At 33.7% G+C, this 26253-nt stretch overlaps 1 protein-coding gene across 2 annotated transcripts in view; it reads left to right on the plus strand.

Moving 5' to 3' along the window:
- Positions 1-26253, plus strand: part of LOC149563455 (callose synthase 10-like) — a 190269-nt gene that overhangs the window by 97422 nt on the left and 66594 nt on the right. The window contains exons 32-36 of one of the 2 annotated variants that reach the window (XM_089826706.1): positions 15-124; positions 3870-4004; positions 4127-4195; positions 4284-4461; positions 4610-4724. In XM_089826706.1, coding sequence (XP_089682832.1) covers positions 15-124; positions 3870-4004; positions 4127-4195; positions 4284-4461; positions 4610-4724 — 607 coding nt within the window. The remainder of the gene's footprint in view (positions 1-14; positions 125-3869; positions 4005-4126; positions 4196-4283; positions 4462-4609; positions 4725-26253) is intronic. The other variant, XM_089826707.1, reaches the window with a different exon arrangement.

Raw genomic sequence — 26253 nt, forward strand, 5'->3', positions numbered from 1 at the left:
TTCTTCGAATGCAGTGTCTTTACTCCATACTACAGTGAGACTGTGCTCTACAACATGTCTGAATTAGAGAAGGAGAATGAAGATGGAATCACTATTCTGTTTTATCTTCAAAAGATTTACCCAGGTACCACATTTTGTATTTTTGAATAATTGACTACATCTTCGAGGCTTGCTTTTGTAATGACTCAATTTTGTGTAGGGAAATCTTTCTTTAATTCACATAAATATATGGCAACAGATAGACACACCTGTTATTACAATAACAGACCATAATACATACAAACATACATATATATGCTGTTTCTACTGCAATAATAGTTGGGTAGAATGCCAACTTTTCGGAAGGAGAATCCACAGAGCTGAAACTTTGTTCGTGAGTTTAGAGAGATTAAGGTGACAGTCAATTTAACCAGCAATAAAAAAAATCATGCTAGGTTGCTAGCACTAGTATAAATGAATTTATTTAATACTAAATCCTTCTTTAAATCTGTCAGATTTCCACAATTCACGTTTAATTGATTGTGTGACAGTTTTTAACATCAATATTATGGATTGTACTACATGATCCATTATCAGGATGCAGGAGAGCAAAGGAAAAAGATCCTTTGTTCTCCTGCATCTTGATGATGGATCATGTAGTCTGATCTGAAACATGTGTTAAAAACTGTCACACGATCCCAGAAGAAATTTATATGTTTAAATCCTTCTTTGTTTGAATGATTTATTTGCTGTCTGATATTTTGATCAGTACTATTATTTATTACTATATATGTATTTTATTAATACAAAGCATTAAGATAATTACATCAGTTTACTAAATGGAGATATATGTTTCTCCTTTGTATAGAGATCATTCTTTAAACTCAACTCCAACTGACATACAGAACTATAAAATCCCATTATACCCATTGAGGGCTTCAAAACATGAATTTAAGATTTTACAGACATTTAACCCTTACATTTAACAGATCCGTACATAACCAAACTGACCAGCATTCAAGACACTGCCCACAAATTCACACATTCGATAAACAGAACAACACTTGAAAATAACAGACCAGCTACACCGAAATCCTAAAAAAGAGAACCCATGGCCTTCTTCACCATCTTCAAGATTCAATCCACCATTCGGCGAGCCTGATGACGAACCCTGAGGTGAAACTGGGTTCTCACTTGTCGGGGGATTATTGCCGGGAAATTTGCAGCTATGCCCTCTTTGTGCCTTTGCATTTCCACTTTCAGCTTTAACCATGCTTCATGTGCTCATCCATGTAATCTTTTGTAAATATCAGAATGTTTCTAATATTTAGTTTTCTGTTTCTAGAATAGAATGTTTAGAATGTTTCTATTCTTTAGTTAGTTGTAGATAATTGTTAGTTTTCTCTTAGCTAGAATAAAATGTTTCTATTCTTTACGATTGGTTCCTAAGGAAACATCGTTTTGTCTCTTGTATAAATTGATTTTTTGATCACTGTTAATAACAAGTAAATATTTTCCAATTACTTCGTAATATTCTTCCTGACCCATAAGTTGTATAATGTCATACTCCTTCATATCCCTCTCACTTTCACAACACTCTCTGATGTTGTGCCTAAATAAGAAACATCCCATTCAGAATGGAGTCTAAACCCAGCAAGATTGTTTTTCAAATAGGGAGGTTATGATCCATTTTACAATGTCTAAATCACTCCCTAACTCAAACCCCCGTGCTAAAACCATTGACACAACATCAATATTCATCCTCGAGCGCCAATGGTGCTCTTGAAATTTTACTGTCTAAAACACCAATCCCCGCATCAATCAGCTTTCCTGATTTAATTTTAGCAGGCCACACAACCCACAACCATATATGCTTTATGATTTTTCATAGAATCCAAGTGATTGGTTTTCAAAATTCACATGTGTCTTTTGACAGGCCTCAGTAGCCCAATGTTTTTTCAGAACTTGTAAATGTGGTAATGATTCAGATGATTGGAATTGACAATTAATCTTTCAGATCATAGTGCTCCCATATTGGAGCCTTTGGGGCTGTGTCGATAGTGTTGTGTGTTTATGTATGCAACATATTGAGATGTTTTATAGCTTCAACACCCAAAAGCAAGTGGTAGGCCACTCATTATACACATCAAGTGATATTAATACTTAACATTTTCGTAATTTTTAAGAATAATTATAAACATTCATGCTGTACTCACTTTATGCATGAAAAAAAGTACATGTAGGACAGGAAGCATATTTATAAATACACACAAGATAGGGTGCATAAACATAAATAAGAAGAAGACACAAAGCATACATATAATACATGCAAGACATGGTATAAATGCGAGTAAGACATAAAGCATAAATGCAAATACATGTTTTGTCATATTCAATAACCTCCTATATTTCTTTTAGTGGTGTCTTGCCAATGTCATTTAATCGCTGTTGTTTAGTTGTATGTCATTTCATCATTTCGGATTTTGATTGATCAGTTTAGGAGTGAAATAACAGATCCCTCCTTTCACTAGAATGCGTCCTTCATTTTATCTTTACCCTGCAGGCTGTGCAGGAGCGATGCACTGATACCAATTCTGATGTCTCTTTATTTGCATTGCCTTATAATTTGTCCTAGAATTAAAAATTCATTAAAACAAGCAATTAATATAGTTAGAGATATAACTTTGCTTGAAAGGATGTATAGCAAGATAAATCCTTGTTGAGATCCTGCAATCATGTTAGACAAATATTGAGGAAACAATTCATAAGGTCAACCATCACTTCAGTTTAAAAACATATATACATAATTATCTTAGTCATATAACGTATCTTATTTTTTTGATTGGGTTTAGTAATATGGGAGCTCAGATAAATGAACTTGATAGGTTGCTTGAAGCGATCCTCTACTGTAGGCCCACGAGTGGATATACCATTCCTTTTGGCCTTGTGGGTTTTGGCCATCTCATATGAGGTGGTGTGCCTAGTGAGGAGTCCAATAGCTGTCCACCCTTTTTTTATTATTCCCTTCATCGCCCTGCCTTATTGATGGTTGCTAGTTGGAAATCCATAGTAGTACTGTGTCCAACACACACACAAATAGCCGTCTTTTTATAAGAGATTGTGTGCCCTTGGTCTGACCTTTAGTGATGCCTCTTCATAATTACTAGTTAGCAAGCAGTAATTCCTTAATCGGGCTGCTCATTGCTACTGCATTTTTAGACTTATCAGTGCTTATATCTTCTATATTATTCTCCATATTTATTTGTTCTCTGAATCTGCTGGAGTTTGATTTACATTACATTGTATTACTTGCTGATTTACTCCCCACCTCAGCTTTTATATATTCCCAATGAGGCCTCTTTCATACTTCTTCACTTAATAGGGTAGGGTTTCTTAAAAGAGGTTAGCCACATAAAAGAAATAATAATTTGAAACATTGGGTGCCATGACTGGATGAAGGTCGCGGCCCATTTCAAACATAATTTGGGTACCAACATAAGGGAATTTGGTCAGACTGTTAAGATCAAATATTTTACATGAAATTATAATAAATGTTTTCCTGTGAAGTTCCCTTTGGCATGTTGGCCCTCTTAAATAAATTATAAACATTTTAATTTCTTCCAATCTAGTCGGTCCCTCATTCAACTGTTAACCCTCTTGAATTACATTGCATGGCTTTACTGTTATTTAAGACTCTGATTAGTATTTATAATTATTGTGATCTCTTTAGGCAGGGCGTGACAACGAAGTTGAGTTTATTGTTTTCTTAGTTTAAAGGAAAAAGCTGCCCATTATCTGTTATAAGGGTGGTTTTTTTGGGCTTTTTGTTTTTAACAAGCTGTGCAGAGAAATATAAAATTATTAACATTTTAAGTTGAATTTTTTTCTAGATGAATGGAGGAATTTTCTGGAACGCATTGGTCGAGATGAAAACACACTTGATTTTGAACTCAAGGAGAATCCAAATGATCTTTTGGAATTACGTTTATGGGCATCTTACCGAGGCCAGACTTTAGCACGAACTGGTATATTTTTATTTTGTTTGGACAACAAATGCCTCTGATTCTCAGCACAATTATAAATTCTTTTTATTTGAGAAGCTAGCATATATTGTGTGGCTTTTCTAATCAAACTAATTAATACACAGTTAGAGGAATGATGTACTACAGAAAGGCTCTTATGCTACAGAGCTACACGGAAAATCCATTACATGGTGGTAATATTTCTTTATGGCTATATTGTATTTTTCTAGGATTTTGTATGCGATATGCCATTAATATTTTTCTCAATTTTTATATTTACAGACATTGAGGATGGACTTTCTGGTGCGGACATGACAAATGCACAAGGATATGAACTATCTCGTAAATCGCGGGCCCAAGCAGATATAAAATTTACATATGTTGTAACTTGTCAAATCTATGGACAACAGAAACAAAAACATGCATCAGAAGCTGCTGATATTGCTTTGTTAATGCAAAGGTAGATCTCAGTTGATATAAGCTTTTAGTATTTGCTTTTATGTACTCTGGAATCACATGTTTTGAGGTATGTTCTAGCCTTTGTTCTAACGATCAAATACTCTGCTTTATAATATATTAAGCCCACAATGCATTTGGTTGTTCATCAGAAACGAGGCCCTTAGAGTAGCATATATTGATATTGTTGAAAGTCTTAAAGATGAGAAGACACACAAGGAGTTCTTTTCAAAACTTGTCAAAGCTGACGTTGATGGAAAAGAGCAGGTATATTTGATTATTAGTTAGCATTTTGATGTCAGAAAAAAAAGTCTTTTAGATTTTGAAATCATCTACATAATTGTTAGTTATGTTAATAATTGTTTTTTGCAGAATAATTTAGGAAAGCATTTGACCAATGTAATTTTAAAATAATAGTTGATATTGTTGAATGGAAATTTTGTAATTCCATCTAAAATGGTTGAATGGATAGCCAATTTACAAAAGAAAGCAGTTTTGATATGAACATTGGCAGTCATTGTTAGGGCTTGCAAAAGCATCTATATGCTGTTAAAATTTGGGTACAAAGTTGCAAATTCTTTTGGTGCTTTAACCCAGTATATGGTGGTCATAGTTCTGCTGTTTTCATGAAAATATAAGTTCATCCATTAAGTATACTGTAAACAAACTGCACACGTGCTTTTCAGGAAACCGGTATGTACATCACTTCCATTGACACATGTAGCTACCCAGTAACTTTATAAACTTCCTTTAACTTGGTTGAGGCCATAGTTTTTTACTGAAGATCTAAATGAGCAACTATTATTTTTGAACTAAGTTGCCGGTTTGGATTTTGGTACGAATGTAGCTTCCAGATTCTGGTTTGAAATCCATCCAATTTGTATTGGGTTGGATTTGGGTTAATTTTTAGTTTGTCCATACAAGATTTTTTTAATAATACACACACACACACATACATAAATGCATACATACATATGTATGTGTAAATATATGCCTCAGAAGAAAGGCTTAAACACAAATGACAACTTGAGATTTACAGACCCAAAAACGAATATTCGCACAATGATAATTGCTGCTACAGTTGCTGCCCAGTGTAGTTTGAAAGAAGTCAAAGGGAAAAGCCAAAGGGAACACTATAGTCACATCGTGCATATAATTGTCGTTGCCTATATAAGAGTTTAAATTTTGAAACTATCTTCCAATTCCACAAACGTTAAAATTGCTGCTGCCTCATAAAACTGCTATTGCTGTCCACACAAATCAGAAATGACAAATTTAATGGGAAAAAACCTTTATCAGACAAGCAGTTTTAGGTCTTGGAGGTCGAATAGACTGAAAAGTCAAAACATTTGATGAAAAGTCAACAAAAATTTGCATTTTCCCCCAAATTTTCGCTGAAGTCAGTGTAATTCTATTCAGGCTCGACGTCAATTTCAAAAGTCTGCCAAATGCCTTCCAAATTCAGGTTGAGTTCGAAAACACGAATGTCCAACAAATTTCTCAGAACTAGCATGACTTTGAACGAATACAAATCAAATTCGAATTCCAGCTGAACCAAAATTTGACTTTGGCTTGTTTTGAATGAATGAATATGGTAACTTAGTTGTTGAATGTGCAAAACTCTCGAGTATTATGGTAAGTTGATGTTGTATTAAACAGAGGAGTTGAGAGCTCCGTATATAAATTTTCAAAGAGAATATTTCTGTTATAAAACAATCAAGAATGAAAGACAAAAATAGAAACTACCTAATAAACTAAAACACTAATTAGGATGACCATTAAGGAAATATAACGATATTCTAATACCCTCTCTTAATGGTCATTGTCTAATTGTTGTCTTATGGTCACAAATTCTTCATAACATTCCACTATTGTTGAGACCCTTCTTAGATTTGTGAAATGTTAATGACCAAGAAGCCATCCAATTTAATGATGAAACAAAGATATTACTCGCTATAGCTAGAGACACTGAGATGAAAACAAAGCCACGATTTTGAGGAAATTCACCAAACCCTTTTTGTAGATGAACATTATGCCCCAAACCAGACTGCAACATGATTCACTAAGAAGTTTTGTAGATGAGCGCAATGGCTCAAAAACAGATTGCAAGAAGCCACAATATTTTAAGGAGAAAAATAGAGAAAAAACTAGACCCAATTTTTGAGGTGAAAGATTGATCAAAACTAGATGACAGGATTCAAAACATGGATTAGAGAATACAAAGCCATATAAATCCATATAATAATTTTTGAGGAATAAATTATAAACCCACGGAATATTTTTTATAAATAAAAAAATATTAAAATCGAACAGATAATTTTTGAGGAAAAAATAATTAAAACCGATAAAATCAGAAAATATAGAATTAGGATTATTTTAAGGGAAATAATTATGAAATTGTAACACAACACATTCCCCTAGAAAACCCCAACGTCTTCGAGACAAGAACGCACCAAGGACGGGGGGATGTCTTTACAACATCTCCAGTGTAACATGCCGTTTTGTTGGGTCTTAATTAACAACTAATATAACCAAAGATATACTGTTATTATTTCATTTTCATAGGAAGTCAGTTAAATCGGTTACGTTCATACGAGTGAGATTTACAGTTAAAATCAGTTAAACAAAATTTCTTAACTAAGAATTGAAAACACCATCAATGAATTTACTATGGATATTAAAATCTACATACCATGGAAATTGAATAGATAAATCTTTGTAAGAATGCTTCTGCATTCACCTAGATTAGTCCAGAAATACCAGTATAACAATATCATATAATGATTACCATCTAGTACTGCTATATCAAAATCAAATGATGATTACCATTAAGTACCACTATATAAAATTAGGGCATCACATACCACTGTTTCAATTAGGGCATCGATTACCATTGGATCATTTAGGGCTTTAGATACCACTGTATCACTTAGGGCTTCGATTACCATTGGATCATTTAGGGCATTAGATACCACTATATCAATTAGGGCTTCAGATACTGCTGAATCAATTAAAGCTTTAGATACCACTTTATCATTCTTTTCCTTTCGATTGCTTAACTATGGCAATAACTCATTATTAGAAGATATGCTCCTATTCATATAAATAAAATATTGATATAACAATCCATCAGATAAATCTATCCATCGCAACTAAATTAAAATAGCTGTAACGGTGTTATAACTCAATTATTCGTACCTTCATCTTGCATATACATCATAAAAGTAAAATACCTGTTTCCAACAAACAATTGAATGTATAGCTTATTTTTGTCTGTTGTACGTTCGACAACTTCGAGAGAGGTGAAACATTGTCAGGGGCTTAGCCACCCAACCTCGAACCTTAACTTATTCCCCACACAATCTCTAACGAGACAAACGGTCCCTACTTGGAATAGACGGGGAACATCTTGTCATCCACTGAGCATCCTGGTATCCAAACACACCACTCGACTTGACAGCATGAGAATACAATAAACGAGATTATGCATGAGCTATTATATAATTCATATTGAAAATGATAAACATTGTTATGTCATATTTGGTTCTGTTTTCTTGTTATTGCAAATCTCTTTCTCTCACCTCTTCACCCTTTTCCTTGGCTATACAGCCGGGTGAATCCCAGGTTTTTAATTTCCCAGAACAACCGGTTCTTTTTGTTGATTCTCGACTATTTCATAATTAACATTTATTCCAATTTTTCACAATTTGTGATTTGAGAGATTATATTCTTTAAGGATTTCAGAATTGATTGTTTAATTTAATATCCATTGGCATAAGGATTCATACTATGGTTACTTGGTTATCACCTGCCATGAACAAGGCTAAATTAAAGGAGTTCAATCTGTAAATTCAAACAAGATGTCAAACAAGATAACATCATGATAAATATTGAAACTTGCTGTAATCCACTTTATGCATAGATTCGCTGCTTAGTATGCTTAACACAACTGTGATCAGAAAGATTATGTTCTTGGGACTATTCGGAAAAATATCATTGGATAGTATATTTCATTCCAGACTTTAATGCATTTGGAAAAACGCTTCCATAAGGGTTGTATCTAATTTATTATGAAAGTCTAAAGAAAGGGACTGATAACAAAGGACATGAAATATGCAGCAGAACTCATATTGTAACTTTGAAATAAATTTGGAAAGAAAAGAGTCTTGTGAGCCTAACTGGCTATTATGGAAATCATTAAAATGATATTGAAAATAAGAAGAAGGTTCTTTATAAATCTCAAGGTTTATTCAGCAAGTTAAATAACATGAATATAGACATAAGAAGAAAGTTACTGCCCCTAGCTGGCTGCTATAGAATTACATTTAAAAACTCTGGAAGGAAAATCCATGACCTGAAATGTATTCTTTGGAAAAACTTGAATCTGATCGGCTCCCTCTCGACTTTCTTCAACGCTTATCCTCAGTATTTTAGCTGGAATTACTTGCTCGGCTATGGCGGATTTGTACAATCAGAACAAGGTTTATAACAATGGTAAATTGCAGATGATTCATTGGTGGATTATGTTTCAAGGTAGATTGCAAACTGTTTTTATTGGCAGACTGCAAGACGTTTTTAATGCAAGGTTGCAAGACATTTCGATGGTAGATTGTAGTCCTAACAATGCAGGGGCGAGTTCTTAAATGAAACAAGAAAAATTCTGGATCATAGCAAGGAAGGAAGAACTCGGGCACCAAGGAAAAAGGTGATCCCGTCTCTCCCTCACGGCTTGCTTAAATGGAGAGCGAAATATTACTCCTTGGCTCCCACCGGTTACAAAAGATTGAAGTCGATTCAAAATTCCAAGTATTAAATCGATTTATCATGCCAAGTGTTAATCGATTAAAAGCAAGAATATTAAAATGGAAAGATTAGAGTTGGAAGATTATAATTCGAATATTATAATAATTCGAATATTACTATAATCTTATATTTATATATGTATATGTAAATATATTAATAGGGTGACATCACTTTATTAAATTATTATAACATAATGGTGCCATTTCATTTTTATATTTATATGCATGTATATAAATTTTTATAATAATATGGAAAAATATCATAAAAAATCCTTTGAGGTACAATTTATATTTTAACTCAATTATTTTATGTTTCTCAAATTATTAATTTAATTAGCTCATGCGGGTCCCACAGATGTATCCTATTTCAAGTCGCTAGGTCCTCAACCCATCGGCTTAGTGATGGTGTTGCTCCTGCCTAATTCTCTTCTGACAATGCTTCCATTCTTTCAATGTGTTTCCTGCAAGGAAATTCTTTGCAATTAAATCATATTATATTAACAAGTTATAAATACTCATAATGGCTAGCTGCCCTTTCAATTCCATGAATTCGTGATAAATAATCAACTAGCATGTTATCTTCACATGAAATTATAACGACTAAACCAATCTTATCATTTCGCAAGATTATAACAGATTAAACTGTCAACTGACTTCATCTGAACCTCAATGGCTATATTTTAAATTAGGTCAAAAATTGGGATGTAACATCCAGCGACGCCATTAGTTTGTCATCATTTTGGTAGAGACAAGGGATGGCCCAACTTCCCCTGAGGGGGCAAAGGGGTGAGAAAGGGTCTCTCAACCCCCCTGTAGGGGACGACCAAGCATCCCCTGTCCAACCAAAAAAATAAAGTCTATTTAAAAAATAATAATACATTTATATATTTTTTATTGGTTGTGTTGAATATCATTTCATTTTGTTCAATGTAATCATCTTTATGACGAGATATACTTTTGATATCGATGACTGTTATTATTTAATATTTATATAATAGAAGTTAACACTCTTCCAATTGCTGATTTGAGTATTTAAAATTTTAATATTTATTGTTCAATGTTCAATGTTGAAGTATTTAAATTTGATTAAATTAGTATTTTACATATTTATGTGTTATATTGTTATACATTTTTTCATAACTAACATTTTAAGTACCACATGTATAGTATATAGTATATACACCTTGTTCTTGTCCGCCGCCTGTTGTCTCCAAGTTGAGGCCCCTCTATCTCCCCTGCTCGGAAATCTGTCCCCTCGTCCTGATGTCCCCTCATCTTCTGGGGTGTGGTAATATGATAATTTTAAGGAGAAAAATTATGAAACCAACCATAATTAGTCTAAGTTACCGATTCGGATGCGGATTCCGGAAGTGGATACGGGATGCGGGGATTTTTTTTTTTTTTTGGATGCGGATGCGGGAGGAAACGTGTATATATATATATATATAATATTAACATATGCAACGAAATGCAAGAAAGATACAAAAACAAATCATTTGATAAAGCATAATATGACTATGAATCTATGATACTTAACAGTTAATTGAACCCTTAAACAAAATTCAAGATATTTCAAAATTCATATGATATTCATATATCAATATCAATATGTGCTTGTCCAACATTAGCGTTTAGTCTTGTCCAACATTAGCGTTTAGTCTTGACTCTTAAACAATAAGTTCAAATAGGTCATGTTCAAGATTCCAACAAAATAAAATTTAAAAACATGGTAAATGATTGAAGTCTGAAGATTCAATCAATCAGAGTCTGGCTCTGAATCATAGGGATTTCCAAGAAAATCCACATTCTCATTGTCATCTCCAACTGCTGAAAGATCATTTGAACCAAGCATGGTTCTACTTATGCTAGATGCACCACGTGCCACACTAACATCATCACCGTCTCCAACTGTAACAAAATCATGAAGTGTTGCATCCAAATCTGCACACTCAGGGGCTACATCCCAAAGCTTTGTTGCCCCTTCCTTGTAATGATCATTCTTACGTGACAAAAGACGCAAGTTGGTGTGGACAAAGACCAAGTCTTCAGCTTTCTTGGAGCCTAACCGGTTGCGCTTCACTGAATGGATAAAGGAGTATGTACTCCAATTCCTTTCAGCAGCAGAAGAACTAGCAACCTATATAGTTGTCACAAAACATACAAATGAAAAACAAATTAATTTTATAGAATGTGTGAAACACTAAATTCTACAATGCAAGTGTAAACATAAAAATTTAAAACAAATTTACAAAACAAAATAAAAAACTTACTTGTGATAGGACTTTGATTGCAAGAGGTTGAAGATGCTTGAAAGGTTGACCATACATGTACCACCATGTGATAGCTCCCATTCTATTTTGGTCCTTTAGTGCAAATGGAGAATGCTTTAACCCTGAAGCAAACAACCCAAATTCTTCCCTCACATTTTCATGCATTTCTTCCAGTGGGAAGAGTCTTGAAAGGGCTTTGTGGCACCCCTCAGCAACCTCCTCATCCGCAAATGGTGCAACTCTATCCGGCATACCAGCTATCTCCTCACTATAGTACCTAGGAGATAAGGCATATGCAAGGAGGTGCAATGGCGTAGTCATCTTATTCCAGCGATGGTTGATAATTGCTTGCACTTGTTTGCATAAGGCTTCACATTGTGTGGGGTCACTCTCATGTGCTTGTATAGAATGTTTTACCTTCTCAACCATGGTGTCCATGCCATCATACACATCCCCTAAGCAAGGTGTATCTGTATCAGCAAAACGGAGCATAGTCATGATGGGCTCGGTGAAATCCAATACATATGCCACACGAGCCCACCAACTCTCATTCAAGATCAAATTCCTGATCCTTTGTGCTCTTTCTGAATTTGAGATCTTCCATACACCCCATTGATGACCGATGACCATTTGACTTAATGCATCTTTTACCTTGAGGAGTCGTCTCATAACGATTGTATGAGATGAAAAACAGGTCTCAGCAACCTAAGCAAGTTAACAATATGTCAATTGACAATATAATTATAAATTTTAATTTTTAACTAAATTACAAAACCATGAAACTTAGTAATTTAAAAAAATTAATTTACCTTCAGCAACTCCAATTTGGAGTATGTTCTAAAAATGGATTGTGACATGTGGTGGTTGGTCACAAACATCTGTATGTCCTCCCCCTCTTCATATATTTTCTTCACCCAATCTACTTCAGTGCCAATCCTCTGCATGATCAAGTTAAGGGAGTGAACAGTGCACGGAGTCCAAAAAATATGGTCATACCGACTCTCAACTAAAGCACCCGCACCCCTGCAATTTTTGGCATTGTCAGTGGCCACCTGTACCACATTCTCGCTACCCACCATCTCAATGGCCTCAATGAGAATTCTAGAAATGAATTCCGAATCCTTCACTTGCCCTTCACAATCAATGGCCTTCAAAAACATTGCCCCTTTGGGGGAAATTGCAATCACATTAATCAGTGGCCGGTTTCTTGTATCCTTCCAACCATCTGACACAATAGTTAGACCCGAAGTTTTCCAAGATTTTTTGATTGGTTGAAGGTCTCTCTCTATATGTGCCCTCTCTTGTTGCAATAAAGTTGTACGCACCTTTTCATAGCCCAGGCTTGTGTAGTCAGCTGGTGATTCTTTGATTGCTGCCACCATTTCCTTCCAATATGGTGATCTCACCAAGTTGAAAGAAAGCCCATTCGCATAGAGGCAACATGTAATAGCTTCATCAGCGCGGTCTCTTGCCCCCATTTTAAATGCGGTGTCCAATGGGCCTCTTTTATGGGTTGAAATTTCCACTTCTTCCTCATCCTCTTCTGGCACAGGTACCTGCAAGAATGGGTGTTGGGAGGATGCCATTGGTTCAGTGGGTGTCTTTGGCTTGCTCTTTGAGGAAGGACCTTGATAGTAGCTTTTTTTTGATCTATTGATCAATGCATCAGCAGCTTCTTGTTCTCTTACAAATGAAAGTATTTCCGCACTAGTCATCCCAGTACCATTTTTGCCTTTGCACATTCCAAATCCTTTGCCAGCAGGGCCCATAAAATGAAGCTTCACTCGAGAATATGAGCTATTGAAAGGTTTTCCTTTGTTACTTTGACAATAATTGCACTTCCAATAGTATGAGCCACCTCCTGAAACCTGTGATATCCGTGTTGTATGTCTCCACAAAGGAGAACCTACATCAATTTTAAAATTATCAGTCCCTTCCCCTCCTTGGCCCCCCACTGAACTTTGACTAGCACTACCACCGGTATCCATTCTTGTCTAGTTTTTTGCAACCTATTTTATAAGAAAATAAATAAATTTTAATTAGTTCCTAACAACAATGAACATCAATGATCATGCATACAAGTGGAAAGAAGTGAGAAAAACTACTAAAATAGATACCCAAAGTTGCTTCTACATATCTTTCAAAAAAAAAATTTGAAAAAAAACTTTAAAAAAATCTTCAAGAACTTAAAAAAATCATCAAAAACTCAAAAAAATTCATCTAAATACTCAAGAAAAGGATTGATCACTTACCTTGAATGGTTTAAACTTCTTTGAGAAAGCTATCTCTCCCTCTTCGATCGATCCTCTTCGAAAATGCTGAACTTAGCTTCACAATGAAGGAGTGGCTGTAGGTGCAAACAAAACTCTAAAATGACTCTTGTGAATGCTTCTATGTTGTCTTCTAGGGTCGTTTTAGGGTTTTATTGTGAAAAAATGCTTTAAAAAATGCTTTTTGTCACATGTTGTTTCATATTTTAAGTTAAAATATACTTTATTTTATTAATTTTCCGCCTAACTCCCGTGGATGCGTCCGGATGCTCCCGGATTCCCTGCGGATGCTGCCCGGAAGCCACCCGCAGGCATCCGGATGCGGGTGGAAGCTGATACTCAGCTTCCACCCGCATCCGGATGCCTGCGGGTGGCTTCCGGGCAGCACCCGCAGCGCATTCGGAGGCTTCCCGCATCCGTCCGCATCGGATGCGGAAGCCAGGCCCTACTGGCATGAATCGGTATCTGAGTAATTAGTTTTTAACAGAAAAAATTATGAAAATTTATCAGAGAAAGCTTTGTGGTAAACAAAATCTGCAAGCATTTGGGCAATATTGATGCTAGTTGTTGTTTTTCTAGGATCGTTTATGCAAATGTAGTAACATTGCCAATGTGATTGATGATTTCCAAATGCAGTTTTGAGGACTCTTAAATATGAAAGGAGGAGACATGTCTCATCAAGAGATGTCTCTATAGTTAATCATCATTAGTTAATAAATAACCATATGTATAACTCATCTTTAAGCATATATGTAATATTAATATATTAACCATAAAGTAATATATAATGTATAATATATATATTATTCTTATCAATAATATAAGACATAAAACAATGTTCATATAAATCATGAATACAAATATTTATTGTAATGAGTATATCACTTCGATTGATGCTATACTTTCAACACTCCCTCTTAGCAAGGGAGAAGTAACAAAAACATTTTATGATACATTAGGATCAAGGATATATACACAACATATTATCTGACTTTAACACTCTGAAATAGTGACTTGTCAAATAACTACAATCACAATGTTATGAACACTATCATTGTTGAAGTATAACATTAGTCGAAGTGATATACTCATTACATTGAGTATTTGTATTCATGATTTATATGAACATTGTTTTATGTCTCATATTATTGATAAGGATATATATGTATGTATGTCTATGACTTACATAAGCTACATGACATGAATTTGTTGTAGCCTCTGTTGGATTGATTTTATTAGAGCTACCTCATTGATGATAAATTGTCCTTAAGATAAGTATCTTATATATATAATATATTATATGTTATGCATTATATATTATTATATAATAATCTAATATTATATTGCATATGTGGTTAATATATTAATATTATATATATGTTAAAGGTGAGTTATACATATACTTATTTTATAAACTAAATGGTGATTATCTATAGAGACATGTCTCTTCATGTATCTTGAAGAGACATGTCTCCTCCTCTCATATTTATATGAGATCCAAATCTGCATTTGGAAATCATCAATTATAATGGAAATGTTAGTACATTTCTACAAACGATCATATTTACTTTAACATGGTATCAGAGTCAAGCTGCAAATGGAAGAAAACAAGAGATGCTGCAAAAATACATGTCTTAAGAATTGGTTCAAAACAAACATCCAAAGTGGAAGAAAGCCATTATTAAAACACTGATGGAAATAGAGGAAGTTTGAACACCTCTGGGTTAAGTTAGATAAAAGATTAGATCAAATGGAAGATGATGGAAGTCCGCATGACTATTACAGAAGTAGGTGAAATAGGTGAAACTCAGAACAGTGATGTGGAAATCATCTACGTCGAACTTCTACATTAGATCAGGTATCAAATGCAAGAAAACTGTGATAGGTGCACGATAAATTTCAACACCCAAAACCCAGTAAATATACATTTGATAATATTTGAATGGATTGGAAGTCTTATTGACCATCGACCATGGGAAATAGACAAGTGACGATGCCAGCAAATAGATTCACTGCCATCAGATAATACATAGGAGGGCAGGAGACGTAAGGAAGTACGTTGGCATTTGCCAAGGTTTAGTATGTTTAAATTCCACACAACGGGAATTATCTGGGCAGAAGATTTGAATGTAAAAATACTATATTCTTGGCATCAATTGGCAGTAGACGATTATGAGACAGTCTGTCCCTGCATATTCACTTTTTTTTCATAATAATATCAAGGGTATCAATGGGAAATGATGGAACTAGTTCAAAATTCCAGATGAGAACCATAAGTACCAACTCCATCTGTAAACTCATACCCTTAAGAGCAAACATTAGTATAGATAAAAGGAAGTAAGAAATAGCGAACCACTCAATACAAATGCGATGTGTTAGGATTGATGGAATTTTTGATTGAAATGAATATTCATGGTTTTGAATGTTGCGTGAATATTGGATCAAGATAAGTAATTAGGAGACCAAATTTTTTCTATTGCTTGACATATTTTTTGTGCCTGAATAATCTCAAATGGACTATACAGAATGATCACGGGAGAAACATATATAAGGATCGAATTTGGAGCTGTTATAAAGAGAATACATCACAGATTTATTTGTTTCTGAATGGAAGAGGAGTCTTCGGTAACAAGTCTAAGTGGAAAAGGATATATTAAAGATTCTATCAATTTATCACACCTCCTTGCAAATACGGAGGCAATAGCTTATGCAGGAGTGCCTCCTTGGACGCCTAGCATGGCATCGATTACTGATATTCTTTCAAATAACCAGGAAATGATACCGTTGTCAATAAATGCATCTAAGGAATCAAACAAATCAATGGTCCACTACACGTTTGCATATATGTAGTGGTTTAGTGATGTCGACAAAAGTAAGAGAGGTACATACTTTCCTTATTCATTAAGTTTGATTAGTAAGGTATATTTTTAAGAAATGAAAATGTTATGTATAATATAGTTTAATTAAGAATTATATTAGTAATTTTGTAGTAACTATATTATGGGATAATTAAATAAGGTGAAGTAAATATTTGATAGATCATCTTGAATACAAATCATTCAAATATTTAATAAGTAAAGAGACTAGGTGGGTAAGAGGATAGGGTTGATCTCTAAGGAAAGAAGGGTATGTACTCCACTCTTGGGCTTAGGCTTATCAATCCATTAAACCCCACCTCAATGTCCAAGTACTTAAATGTAGTATAGCATCTAGACATGGCGAGGGATGGAAAGCACCCATTGGAAGTTAGGAGACACGTCTTAAGAGCTAGGGACCCACCTTCGATCAAGTAAGTATAAAAGATGATACTTGTAGGGTTATAATCTATTAAGTATATTCACGTTTATATATATTTCATATAAGATTTATCATTCTCCTCTTATTAGTTCCTGCCGAAGGCAGGATACTATAGCATTAAGTGAAATGCTACTTTCCAATTAAAGTATCCAATCATATTCTTTTATTTTTCAAAAACTTTTAACTCTATATAGTTCTAAAATATATTGATATTTTACTAATTTGCAAAAAAGTATTTATTTCTAATCTTATTGGTTGCATCCTTGCTACAGTCATGAGTTAGCTTTTATTTTTTCACTTAAATTTTTTTTGGTTGAAACTTTATAGCTACCATTAATATGATAGACAACTCACTCAAATGAAATAAATAAGTTTGACAATATGTAAGAATATCTTTGCTACCATTAATATGATAAGACAACTTGCTGAAATGAAATAAATAAATTTGACAATATGTAAGAATATCTTCTTCATATTTTGACATATGTTTTCTTGAAAAATTAAATTAAAATATATTTCTCCTTAACTTTAGACTTTTCTACAATGTAAATATTTGAAAAATCTAGTTTTATAATGTGAATTAGTTTAACAAATAAAGGAATAAAGCTTTATATCATTTTTTTATATCTTTATATTTTTTAATCACAAAAATTAAAAATAACGTTTAATAAAAGTCATAAAATAGTAATATAAACATATAAGTCTTACAATAAAATTCTTTTGTAAAAGTTGCAAATTGAACATTGTAAATTACAATTTAATTTTGCTTAAAGGAGAATCTAAATACTTGAATTATATAAGACTTAAGCTAAACATACATAAGTATTGAGAAATCAATTGACATTCTACTAAGATGACTGGTTGTATAACGTATATAATATATAAGATGGAAGCCCTCTTTTCAGTAAGCCTGGGTCAGAATCTATCTATCCCCTACTATTGAAAGGGCACGAACATTAGAATCTAGATCTTATTCTATAAAGGCAACAACAGAAGCAAGATCTGGATAAGCTACTTTAGCAAGAATTGGAACAACTACCTTTTAATATTTTAATACTTTGATCTTATAAGCTTTCGGCAGGAACTTGACGCTATGCGTCCTTGTTTAGTATGGCTATTATTTATATGAATATGAATTAGGATTGATATATTAAATAAAACAAATTCATTTCACATAGTATTAGGAGACAATGAAAAGTTATATGGAAAGTAATTGAATTAAAAAAAATAAAATTAAAAAAATAAAAATTATGAGATGAGCATTTTCATTATATCCTCAGTATTACTTTTGTGGTCAACTTTTATATGGAATTCTATATTTTCGAGCTATATACCTTGATATTTTCCTTCGAGAATGTCCTTGCAGGAAAAGGAGGATAAATATCAGATTCAGAGTGAGTCGAACACTTTGTTGAAGGGAAGTTTATTTTAGAAGCTTAGAAGATTTATGTTCAGAGGGCTTCTGACGCATCCGTCAAAGTGAGCAGATAGAGGATATGGTTTTGTTAACCGTCTGTGATATTTATCATATTGATTCAGAGGGAGTAAACCAATGTTGTTATGGAATCTTCAGTGATCGATAAATTGTAATAGTCATGAGGACGAGTCTTTCAAGTGGCACAATCATACTCAATCAAGATATTGGCGTATTGTGGACGAGTTTGTTTTAGCTTCTACTATTAAGCTTAATGAATGTTTGGAGCTTCAATGGATGAAAAGAGCAAGTTGGAACTTAGAAAGAAGTCGTCAAACTTGATGTGATTAAAAGTGTTCAATGATATAAGAGTGGGAATTTTACATTGTGGGGGGGATAATTGGCAATGTTTCATTCGTAGGAGATATTCCATGACCCTAATGGGCAGATAAGTACTTGTATCTTCTACATTTATCTATTCATTTATTTGTAATTCTATACATACTATAAGGGTTATTTGCTTTGATCTTTTCCTTTATGTTTAAGGATATTCTTACTGGAAAAGAAGGTTGGTACTTTACATATTCTACCAAAAATCGTGCAAACTCAATTTAATGGTAGTGGTTCCAAAGACCCTGATGATGAAGATGGATAAAATAAGGCTTTTATCTTTGATGATTGAGATTATGAGATTCTTCTACATTAAGAGGGAGTATGACACTTCTTCAAAGGAAATGCAGGAGCTTAGAAGATTGATGTTGATGGACCTACTCCTATGTATATCATGAGGGAGTGGTTAGTTCGACAGGAATCCTTGGGTAAGGAGTGTTTATGAGGAAGTAACTAGAGGACTTGATTTCCCAGGATCTATGTTCAAAGGGAGAAATTTTGAGATACAATTATTTGTAGATGATATCTTCTCCTTGAGTAGAAGTTCTAAGAGAAATTCTTTATAATGCACTCTCCTCTATGAGAGAGAAGCATGAGGTGAAAAGCTCTTTCTACCACTCTTTGATTGGGTTCATGGTGGTTAGTATTTTACATATGATATGTAATGAAAGGTGATGATCTTTCATTGACATATATAAACAAAAGGTAACCATTATAAGGTGACGATCTTATAAATGATATACCTATTATCATGGTTATTTTGGCCAGATTTTGCCAGACATGATGATAACGAACAAACAAAAGGTAAATTTTGTAAGATGACAATCTTGCAAATGATAGGCCTGTTATCATGGACATCTCTAGAGATTGTTCCGAACAATTAGAGACCATAGATAACGAATCTATTATGATTACTCTAGATATTGTTTCGGACAATTAGAGATCATAATATATGTTATGATAGTGTTCATAACATTGTGATTGTAGTTATTTGACAAGTCGCTATTTCAAGTGTTAAAGTTAGATAATATGTTGTGTATAGATATCCTTGATTTTGATTTCTCATAAAATGTTTTTGTTACTTCTCCCTTGCTAAGAGGGAGTGTTGAAGTATAGCATTAGTCGGAGTGATATACTCATTACATTGAGTATTTGTATTCATTATTTATATGAACATTGTTTTATGTTTCATATTACTGATAAGAGAATATGTATGTATGTATGTATGTCTATGACTTACATAAGCTACAGGACATGACTTTGTTGTAGCCTCTGTTGGATTGATTTTATTAGAGCTACCTCATTGATGATAAATTGTCCTTAAGATAATTATCTTATATATAATATATATTATATATTACATATTATGCATTATATATCTTATATATGATATATGTAATATAATATATATTATGCATTATATATTATTATATAATAATATAATATTATATTACATATATTTTTAATATATTAATATTATATATATGTTAAAGGTGCATTATACATATAGCTATTTATAAGCTAAATGGTGATTAACTATACAGACATGTCTCTTCATGTATCTTGAAGAGACATGTCTCCTCTCATATTTATATGAGATCCAAATCTGCATTTGGAAATCATCAATTACAATGGCAATGTTAGTACATTTGCAGAAACGATCTTTGTTACTTTAACAATCATAACATATATTATGATCTCTAATCGTCCAAAACAATATCTAGAGTAATCATAATGCTTTCGTTATCAATGACTTCCGGCATATTCAGAACAAAACTTTCATAATAATAGGCCTATCATTTGCAAGAGCGTCACCTTAGAAAGATTACCTTATGTCTCTTCGTTATCATGATTTCTAACACTCTGGGACATCAATTTAATGAAGTCTATCACGATAAGAAGTCTACCATTTATAAGATCATCATCTTATAATAGTTACCTTTTGTATATACATGTAAATGAGAGATCATCACCTTTCATTATATATCATATGTGAAATAGTACCCACCATGAACCTAGTCAGAGGGCTGTACAAAGGTTTTCACCTCAATTCTATCTCATAGAGAAGAATACATTACAATCAATTTTACTTTAAAACTTCTCTTGATAGAGAAGATATCATTCACAAATGATTGCACCTCAAGATTCTCCCTGTGAACAATGATCCTGGGAAGTCTAGTTACTCCCTTAGAGGCTCTCTTCACTCAAGGATTCTTATCAGACTCACTCTAAATGTGATATCGATTTTCTGATCTTCTGGTGATAAGTCATCACTTCCTCATGATATGCATAGGAATAGGCCCATCAACATCATGCACTCACACACATTTATTTTTAAACTCCTTCTTAGCATTAATCTTCTAAGCTCTTGCGTTGCCTTTGAAGAAGTGTCATATTTCCTCTTAATGTAGAAGGATACTCATAATCTCAATCATTAAAGATATTCACTTCAAGAATTCTTGAAGTGAATTCTTGATCCTTACTTTATCCTGATCATCAAATGATTAATGAATTCTTGTCTACACAATATTTGATAGCATGTGTAAAGTACCAACTTTCCTTCCCCATAAGAACATCCTCAAACGAGTACAAATTGTAAGATTACCTTACTAAAGATGGTTCAAGTGGGAATGAAACAATGGTTATTATCACCCCACAATGTAAAATTCCCACTCTTATATCTTTGAACACTTTTGCATCAAATCAAATTTGACGACTTCTTTCTAAGTTCCAACTTGCTCTTTTCATCCATTGAAGCCCCAAACATTCATTAAGCTTAATAGTAGAAGCAACATGTCCTTCCATTTTCTTAAACTCAGCCAAGATTCTTAATCTCCCTCTTTTTCCTGCAAGAACATTCTCAGAAGAAAGATTAAGGAAAAATAGCTCCTACAACATAATTATATTTCTCATTAATATTATCATGATTCTCATTGCAACTCATATTAATCGTTTTATAATTTCCAATATAGTATAGATCAAATAAATATAAAATTTAATTGAATATTTAAATATATACATATAGTTACTATACATATTTTAATCTACACTTTCAATATTATTTCCATAAAGAGAGAGTACAAATAATAATCTGCATACCTTCTGGGACCCATTGTCCATTACCTTAGTATTAATTATTACCATTTATATTCTATTTGCAAGAACAAATATCTAACATTCTAATAAATATTGTATTTGCAACAATAAATATACATATCATTACCTATTTATATGAGGCATACCTCTGAATTCCGCTTGACCATTTAATCTTGCCTTTGCCCGTTGGTGATGTGGGCCCTTTATTCTCTCCCTCAAAATCCGAGCTATTAGCTTCATCTTCTCACTTTTTGTTTTCGGGTACCATGTACAGACAACGAGATTTGGACTATATGGTAGGTGGATTTTTAAGTTCTCTCCTTATTGTTCTTTTCACTCCACTCAGATATAAATATATATATATATATACAATTATTTGGAATGACTCATTTCGTACCCATCCTCACGTGATACTTGCTATTAAGAACATACTCCACGCCCTCATTGATTTCAACTATTCTTCCCATCGTGGCGATAACGATTTCCTTGGTTACCCATGACAATTCCTATGTTCTCTTCCACGTGTGTAATCGACATCATACTCTATTATATGCCCTCTTATTATCTTAGAGCCATTAATGGAGTCAAAGGGAAGAGAGAATGTGGAAGTTAGGGGGAATCATCTGAAGCTTGCACCATTATGGGGCAAGCTGTTGGGTGTGCCTGGGAAAATGCTTTGGGTCTCTCCACCATCCATCTCTGGGTGTCTAAACTGCTCCACCATTTCCACAGGGTTCAACATGAGTAGCACCTCGTGGATCTATCCGAGCTGCTCAAGATCTCCTGCGAGATGCTGCACCCGCTTCACGTCGTTCCAATTATATTTAATGTTTTGCTTTTTGTTTGTAATGGCTCTATGAATTCTTAAAACTGTGCATTGGCTCGACTCTTAGAGATTCAATTTTGTAGATCCCAGTCTAGTATTTTTCTATTTGATTCAACTATGTAGATTTGCATCTCGCCTTATTCGATGTTATATTTGGTGCCTCTTTCCATATAATTTAATCTCCTTGTTTTTTCTGCCATGTTTCTCTTCACAATAGTTTCCAGTGGCTGGCACTAAAGCAATTGTATGAAATTTTATAATATCCAAGTCTATCGTCTATTTGTTCTCGGTTTTAGAATTTGTCGATTCATAGCCGATTCGATTTCGATTCATGGCCGATTCACGATTCGATTAGGCCTTGCCGATTCCGATTCTCGTTACTTTGATATATATATATATATATATATATATATATATATATGTATATATATATATATATATATGTATATATATATATATATATATATATATATATATATGTATGTATGTATGTATGTATATGTATAATATATCTCTTATATATATATATTACATATAATATATAATATTTATATCTCATATATAAATATCATGTAAATTGTATATATCTACGCAAGAATTTGTTATTAATAATTATTGTTATCAATAATTATAATGCTCCATGATAATGGTAGTGAAAGATGGATATCAAATGTTTAATCTCGATAATCCATTCGATCATTTGCTTTCATTGATTGGAATCATCCAATTGAAGCTACAATCATTAACACTCCCTTTTCTACAATCATTGACACTTCCTCTTAGTTAGGGAGGATGATTTCTATCCAAATAAACAACACAGTGTACTACTGTTACCTCACAATAACATCAAAAGTATGATATGTCCAAGAATATCAACCATATGATATTCACCATACTTATATCTTTTCTTGGTATGCACATTGACATCATGACTCTTGATGCCTACTAGAGAAGTTTCCCAAAGGGTGGAAAGGGGGTTTTAACCTCAAACTTCTCTCTCATAGAGACAATGCATTAAGGTACATCTCAGGTAATCATTGATTTTGAGTCTCCCTCTTAGTAAGGGCTTTGTTCTATAACTTCAAGCTTGTCTTCAATAATGTACAAACTTCTTTGGCTGAAGGCTTTGGAGAAAATATCAGTTGTTAGATCTTTAGTGATAATCTACTTTGAATGAATAGTATTCCAAGAATTCATGTACAGTTGAGGCATTCGCTTAAAGGCCTTTCAGTCTACACGTATGGAAGTTCATCTCACGAATCATGTCCTCTGATTGCTATAGTTTCTTCGTCATTGGAGAATCCATCTCGACATGCTCTATTTCCTCTGAATAAATATGACCAAGATCTCGAAGGTCGATTGGAACATATCCACTATTTGCTTTCTTTGTTACGAAAGTATACCTTGATTCATGGTAATGTGAGGGAATGTACTAAATTGTGGATTTATCTTGAAGCTTGGCAACACTAGACATTTAAGATAATGTGGTTGCCTTCTGAAGCTTCAAGTACATGCATCAACCTCCCAACTTCTTCATCTAAGGTTTCCTCTAATGAATGTCAGACTGCCTCCTATTTTTGGAGGATACCCTTCTCATGTGGTCCCAAATTCCTAATCATGGAAGATGTTTTTCTTCAAGATACTCTCATCATTAGGCATGATACACATAACTGGATGTAACAACAACCCTTTTGTGGTATCCCCTCAATTTGTGACAAACTCTTGTAAGGTGAGCACACCTTCAGAGGATGCAAGCAGGCAATGCTTCCCAATGAAAAATTTGCAATGGGCTGCTTCTATGATTGCATTGTTGGAATGATCCCTCTGTAGAAAGAGACAACTTTTCCTCTAATGGATATTAGATTGTCTGCACCATAGCTAGACATTTTGTCTAGTCTAATATAAGCTTCAGCTGTTAGTTCAAACTCCGTTGAATAAGTTGTGGATGGTATGTGAGTCATAATGCCTCCAATATCGCTGAAAATGCAAAGACCAACTTCGAACTATCTCCACAGTACTTACGCTATAATTTCCAATCACAACTAACAGTAACGATAGTTCCATCCATTTTCATGCAATGCATATAGTTTCAATCTCATTTGCAGATCTGTTTAGTTATAGCAGACTTACAATGGCCAATTATTTGTCGACCATATATCATATTCGTTATAGTATCTAACCATGATACTATATTTGTTTGAATTTTATTTCTTACTTCATCTTCATAGGAGACTTTCCTAATTCAAATAGTTTCCTAGAGCTAACCTCAAACGAAATATTACAATCTCTCCTACTCGGAAGTCTTGTGTAGAGAAGAGGACAGTTTCTATGATGTCCAGAGTAATTCTCTACTTTATCGACCCATCACTGAAGAAGACTCTTTGCTTGATTAGAAGCCATCAATCCTTATATCAACATCACTTATTTACCAAAAATGTAGGTACTACAGATCTAATTGTGTGTTCGAATGGATGGTTCTTCATGTCTCTTGCGTCAAGGAAGCATCACGGATTCCTATTAACACCTTTGCTAAACTTTTAGGAGGAAGTATATTGATGCCGATAGGGAGGTACTTAAATTTCCGAACTACAATATTGTCCGCTTTTAATAAAAATGATATCCTCCTCCTAAGCTTTGCTCTGATACCATGTAAGGATCTCATTGTATGTATATTTTAGTTCACTGTTGTAACATGTAATAGCATTTATTTTAATTTCTGTTTTTTAGGTTACTAGTTGAATATATATTATATATGTATGTATGTATGTATGTATATGTATATATAAAGAGGTATGGCTCCCATAGAGACATGTCCCTTGTTAATATCTTAACTCACATTAGTTATTGCTTTAACATATATCACAAATAATATTTTCTCAATGTATTATCATGATTATGATTGTGTATATATATATGTATATGTATATCTGTGTGTTAGCCCCCCTCCCCATTTCCTCTTATTCACTCCCACCAGGATTTATGAGGCTACCAGATTCATGAGATGCATCAGAGTAATGAATGAGGAAAGGTTCCAGGCTGAACTCTTCAAGCTCGGTAGTTCGGTTTTGAGTTCCTTTCTTACCACACTCTTTAATAAAGTGATGTGCACTAGTTTTCATGCTTCTTGATTGGGACATGTGATCTATCTGATACATAAATCCGAGGTGGCTTCCAAACTTGGTAACTATAGGATCATCATGATTGGCCACACCTTTGCCTAGCTTTATGCCATAGTTTTGAACACCATCTTATCTAGAGAGCTCGACAAGAGACTTTGTCGAGCCAGGGGACATGCATGGTTTCAGACAGACTATCAAACTATGGACCTTATCTTGACGCTTTGGGCTATTATTGAGGAGGTTCAACACCGCTCAACAAAAGTCTACTGGTGTTTTGTAGACTTTCGTAAGGGCTTTGGTTCCATCCCCTTG

This window comes from Cupressus sempervirens, chromosome 4, assembly GCF_028749045.1.
Source record: "Cupressus sempervirens isolate cs-2001-9-10 chromosome 4, ASM2874904v1, whole genome shotgun sequence".
Classification (NCBI taxonomy): Eukaryota; Viridiplantae; Streptophyta; class Pinopsida; order Cupressales; family Cupressaceae; genus Cupressus; species Cupressus sempervirens.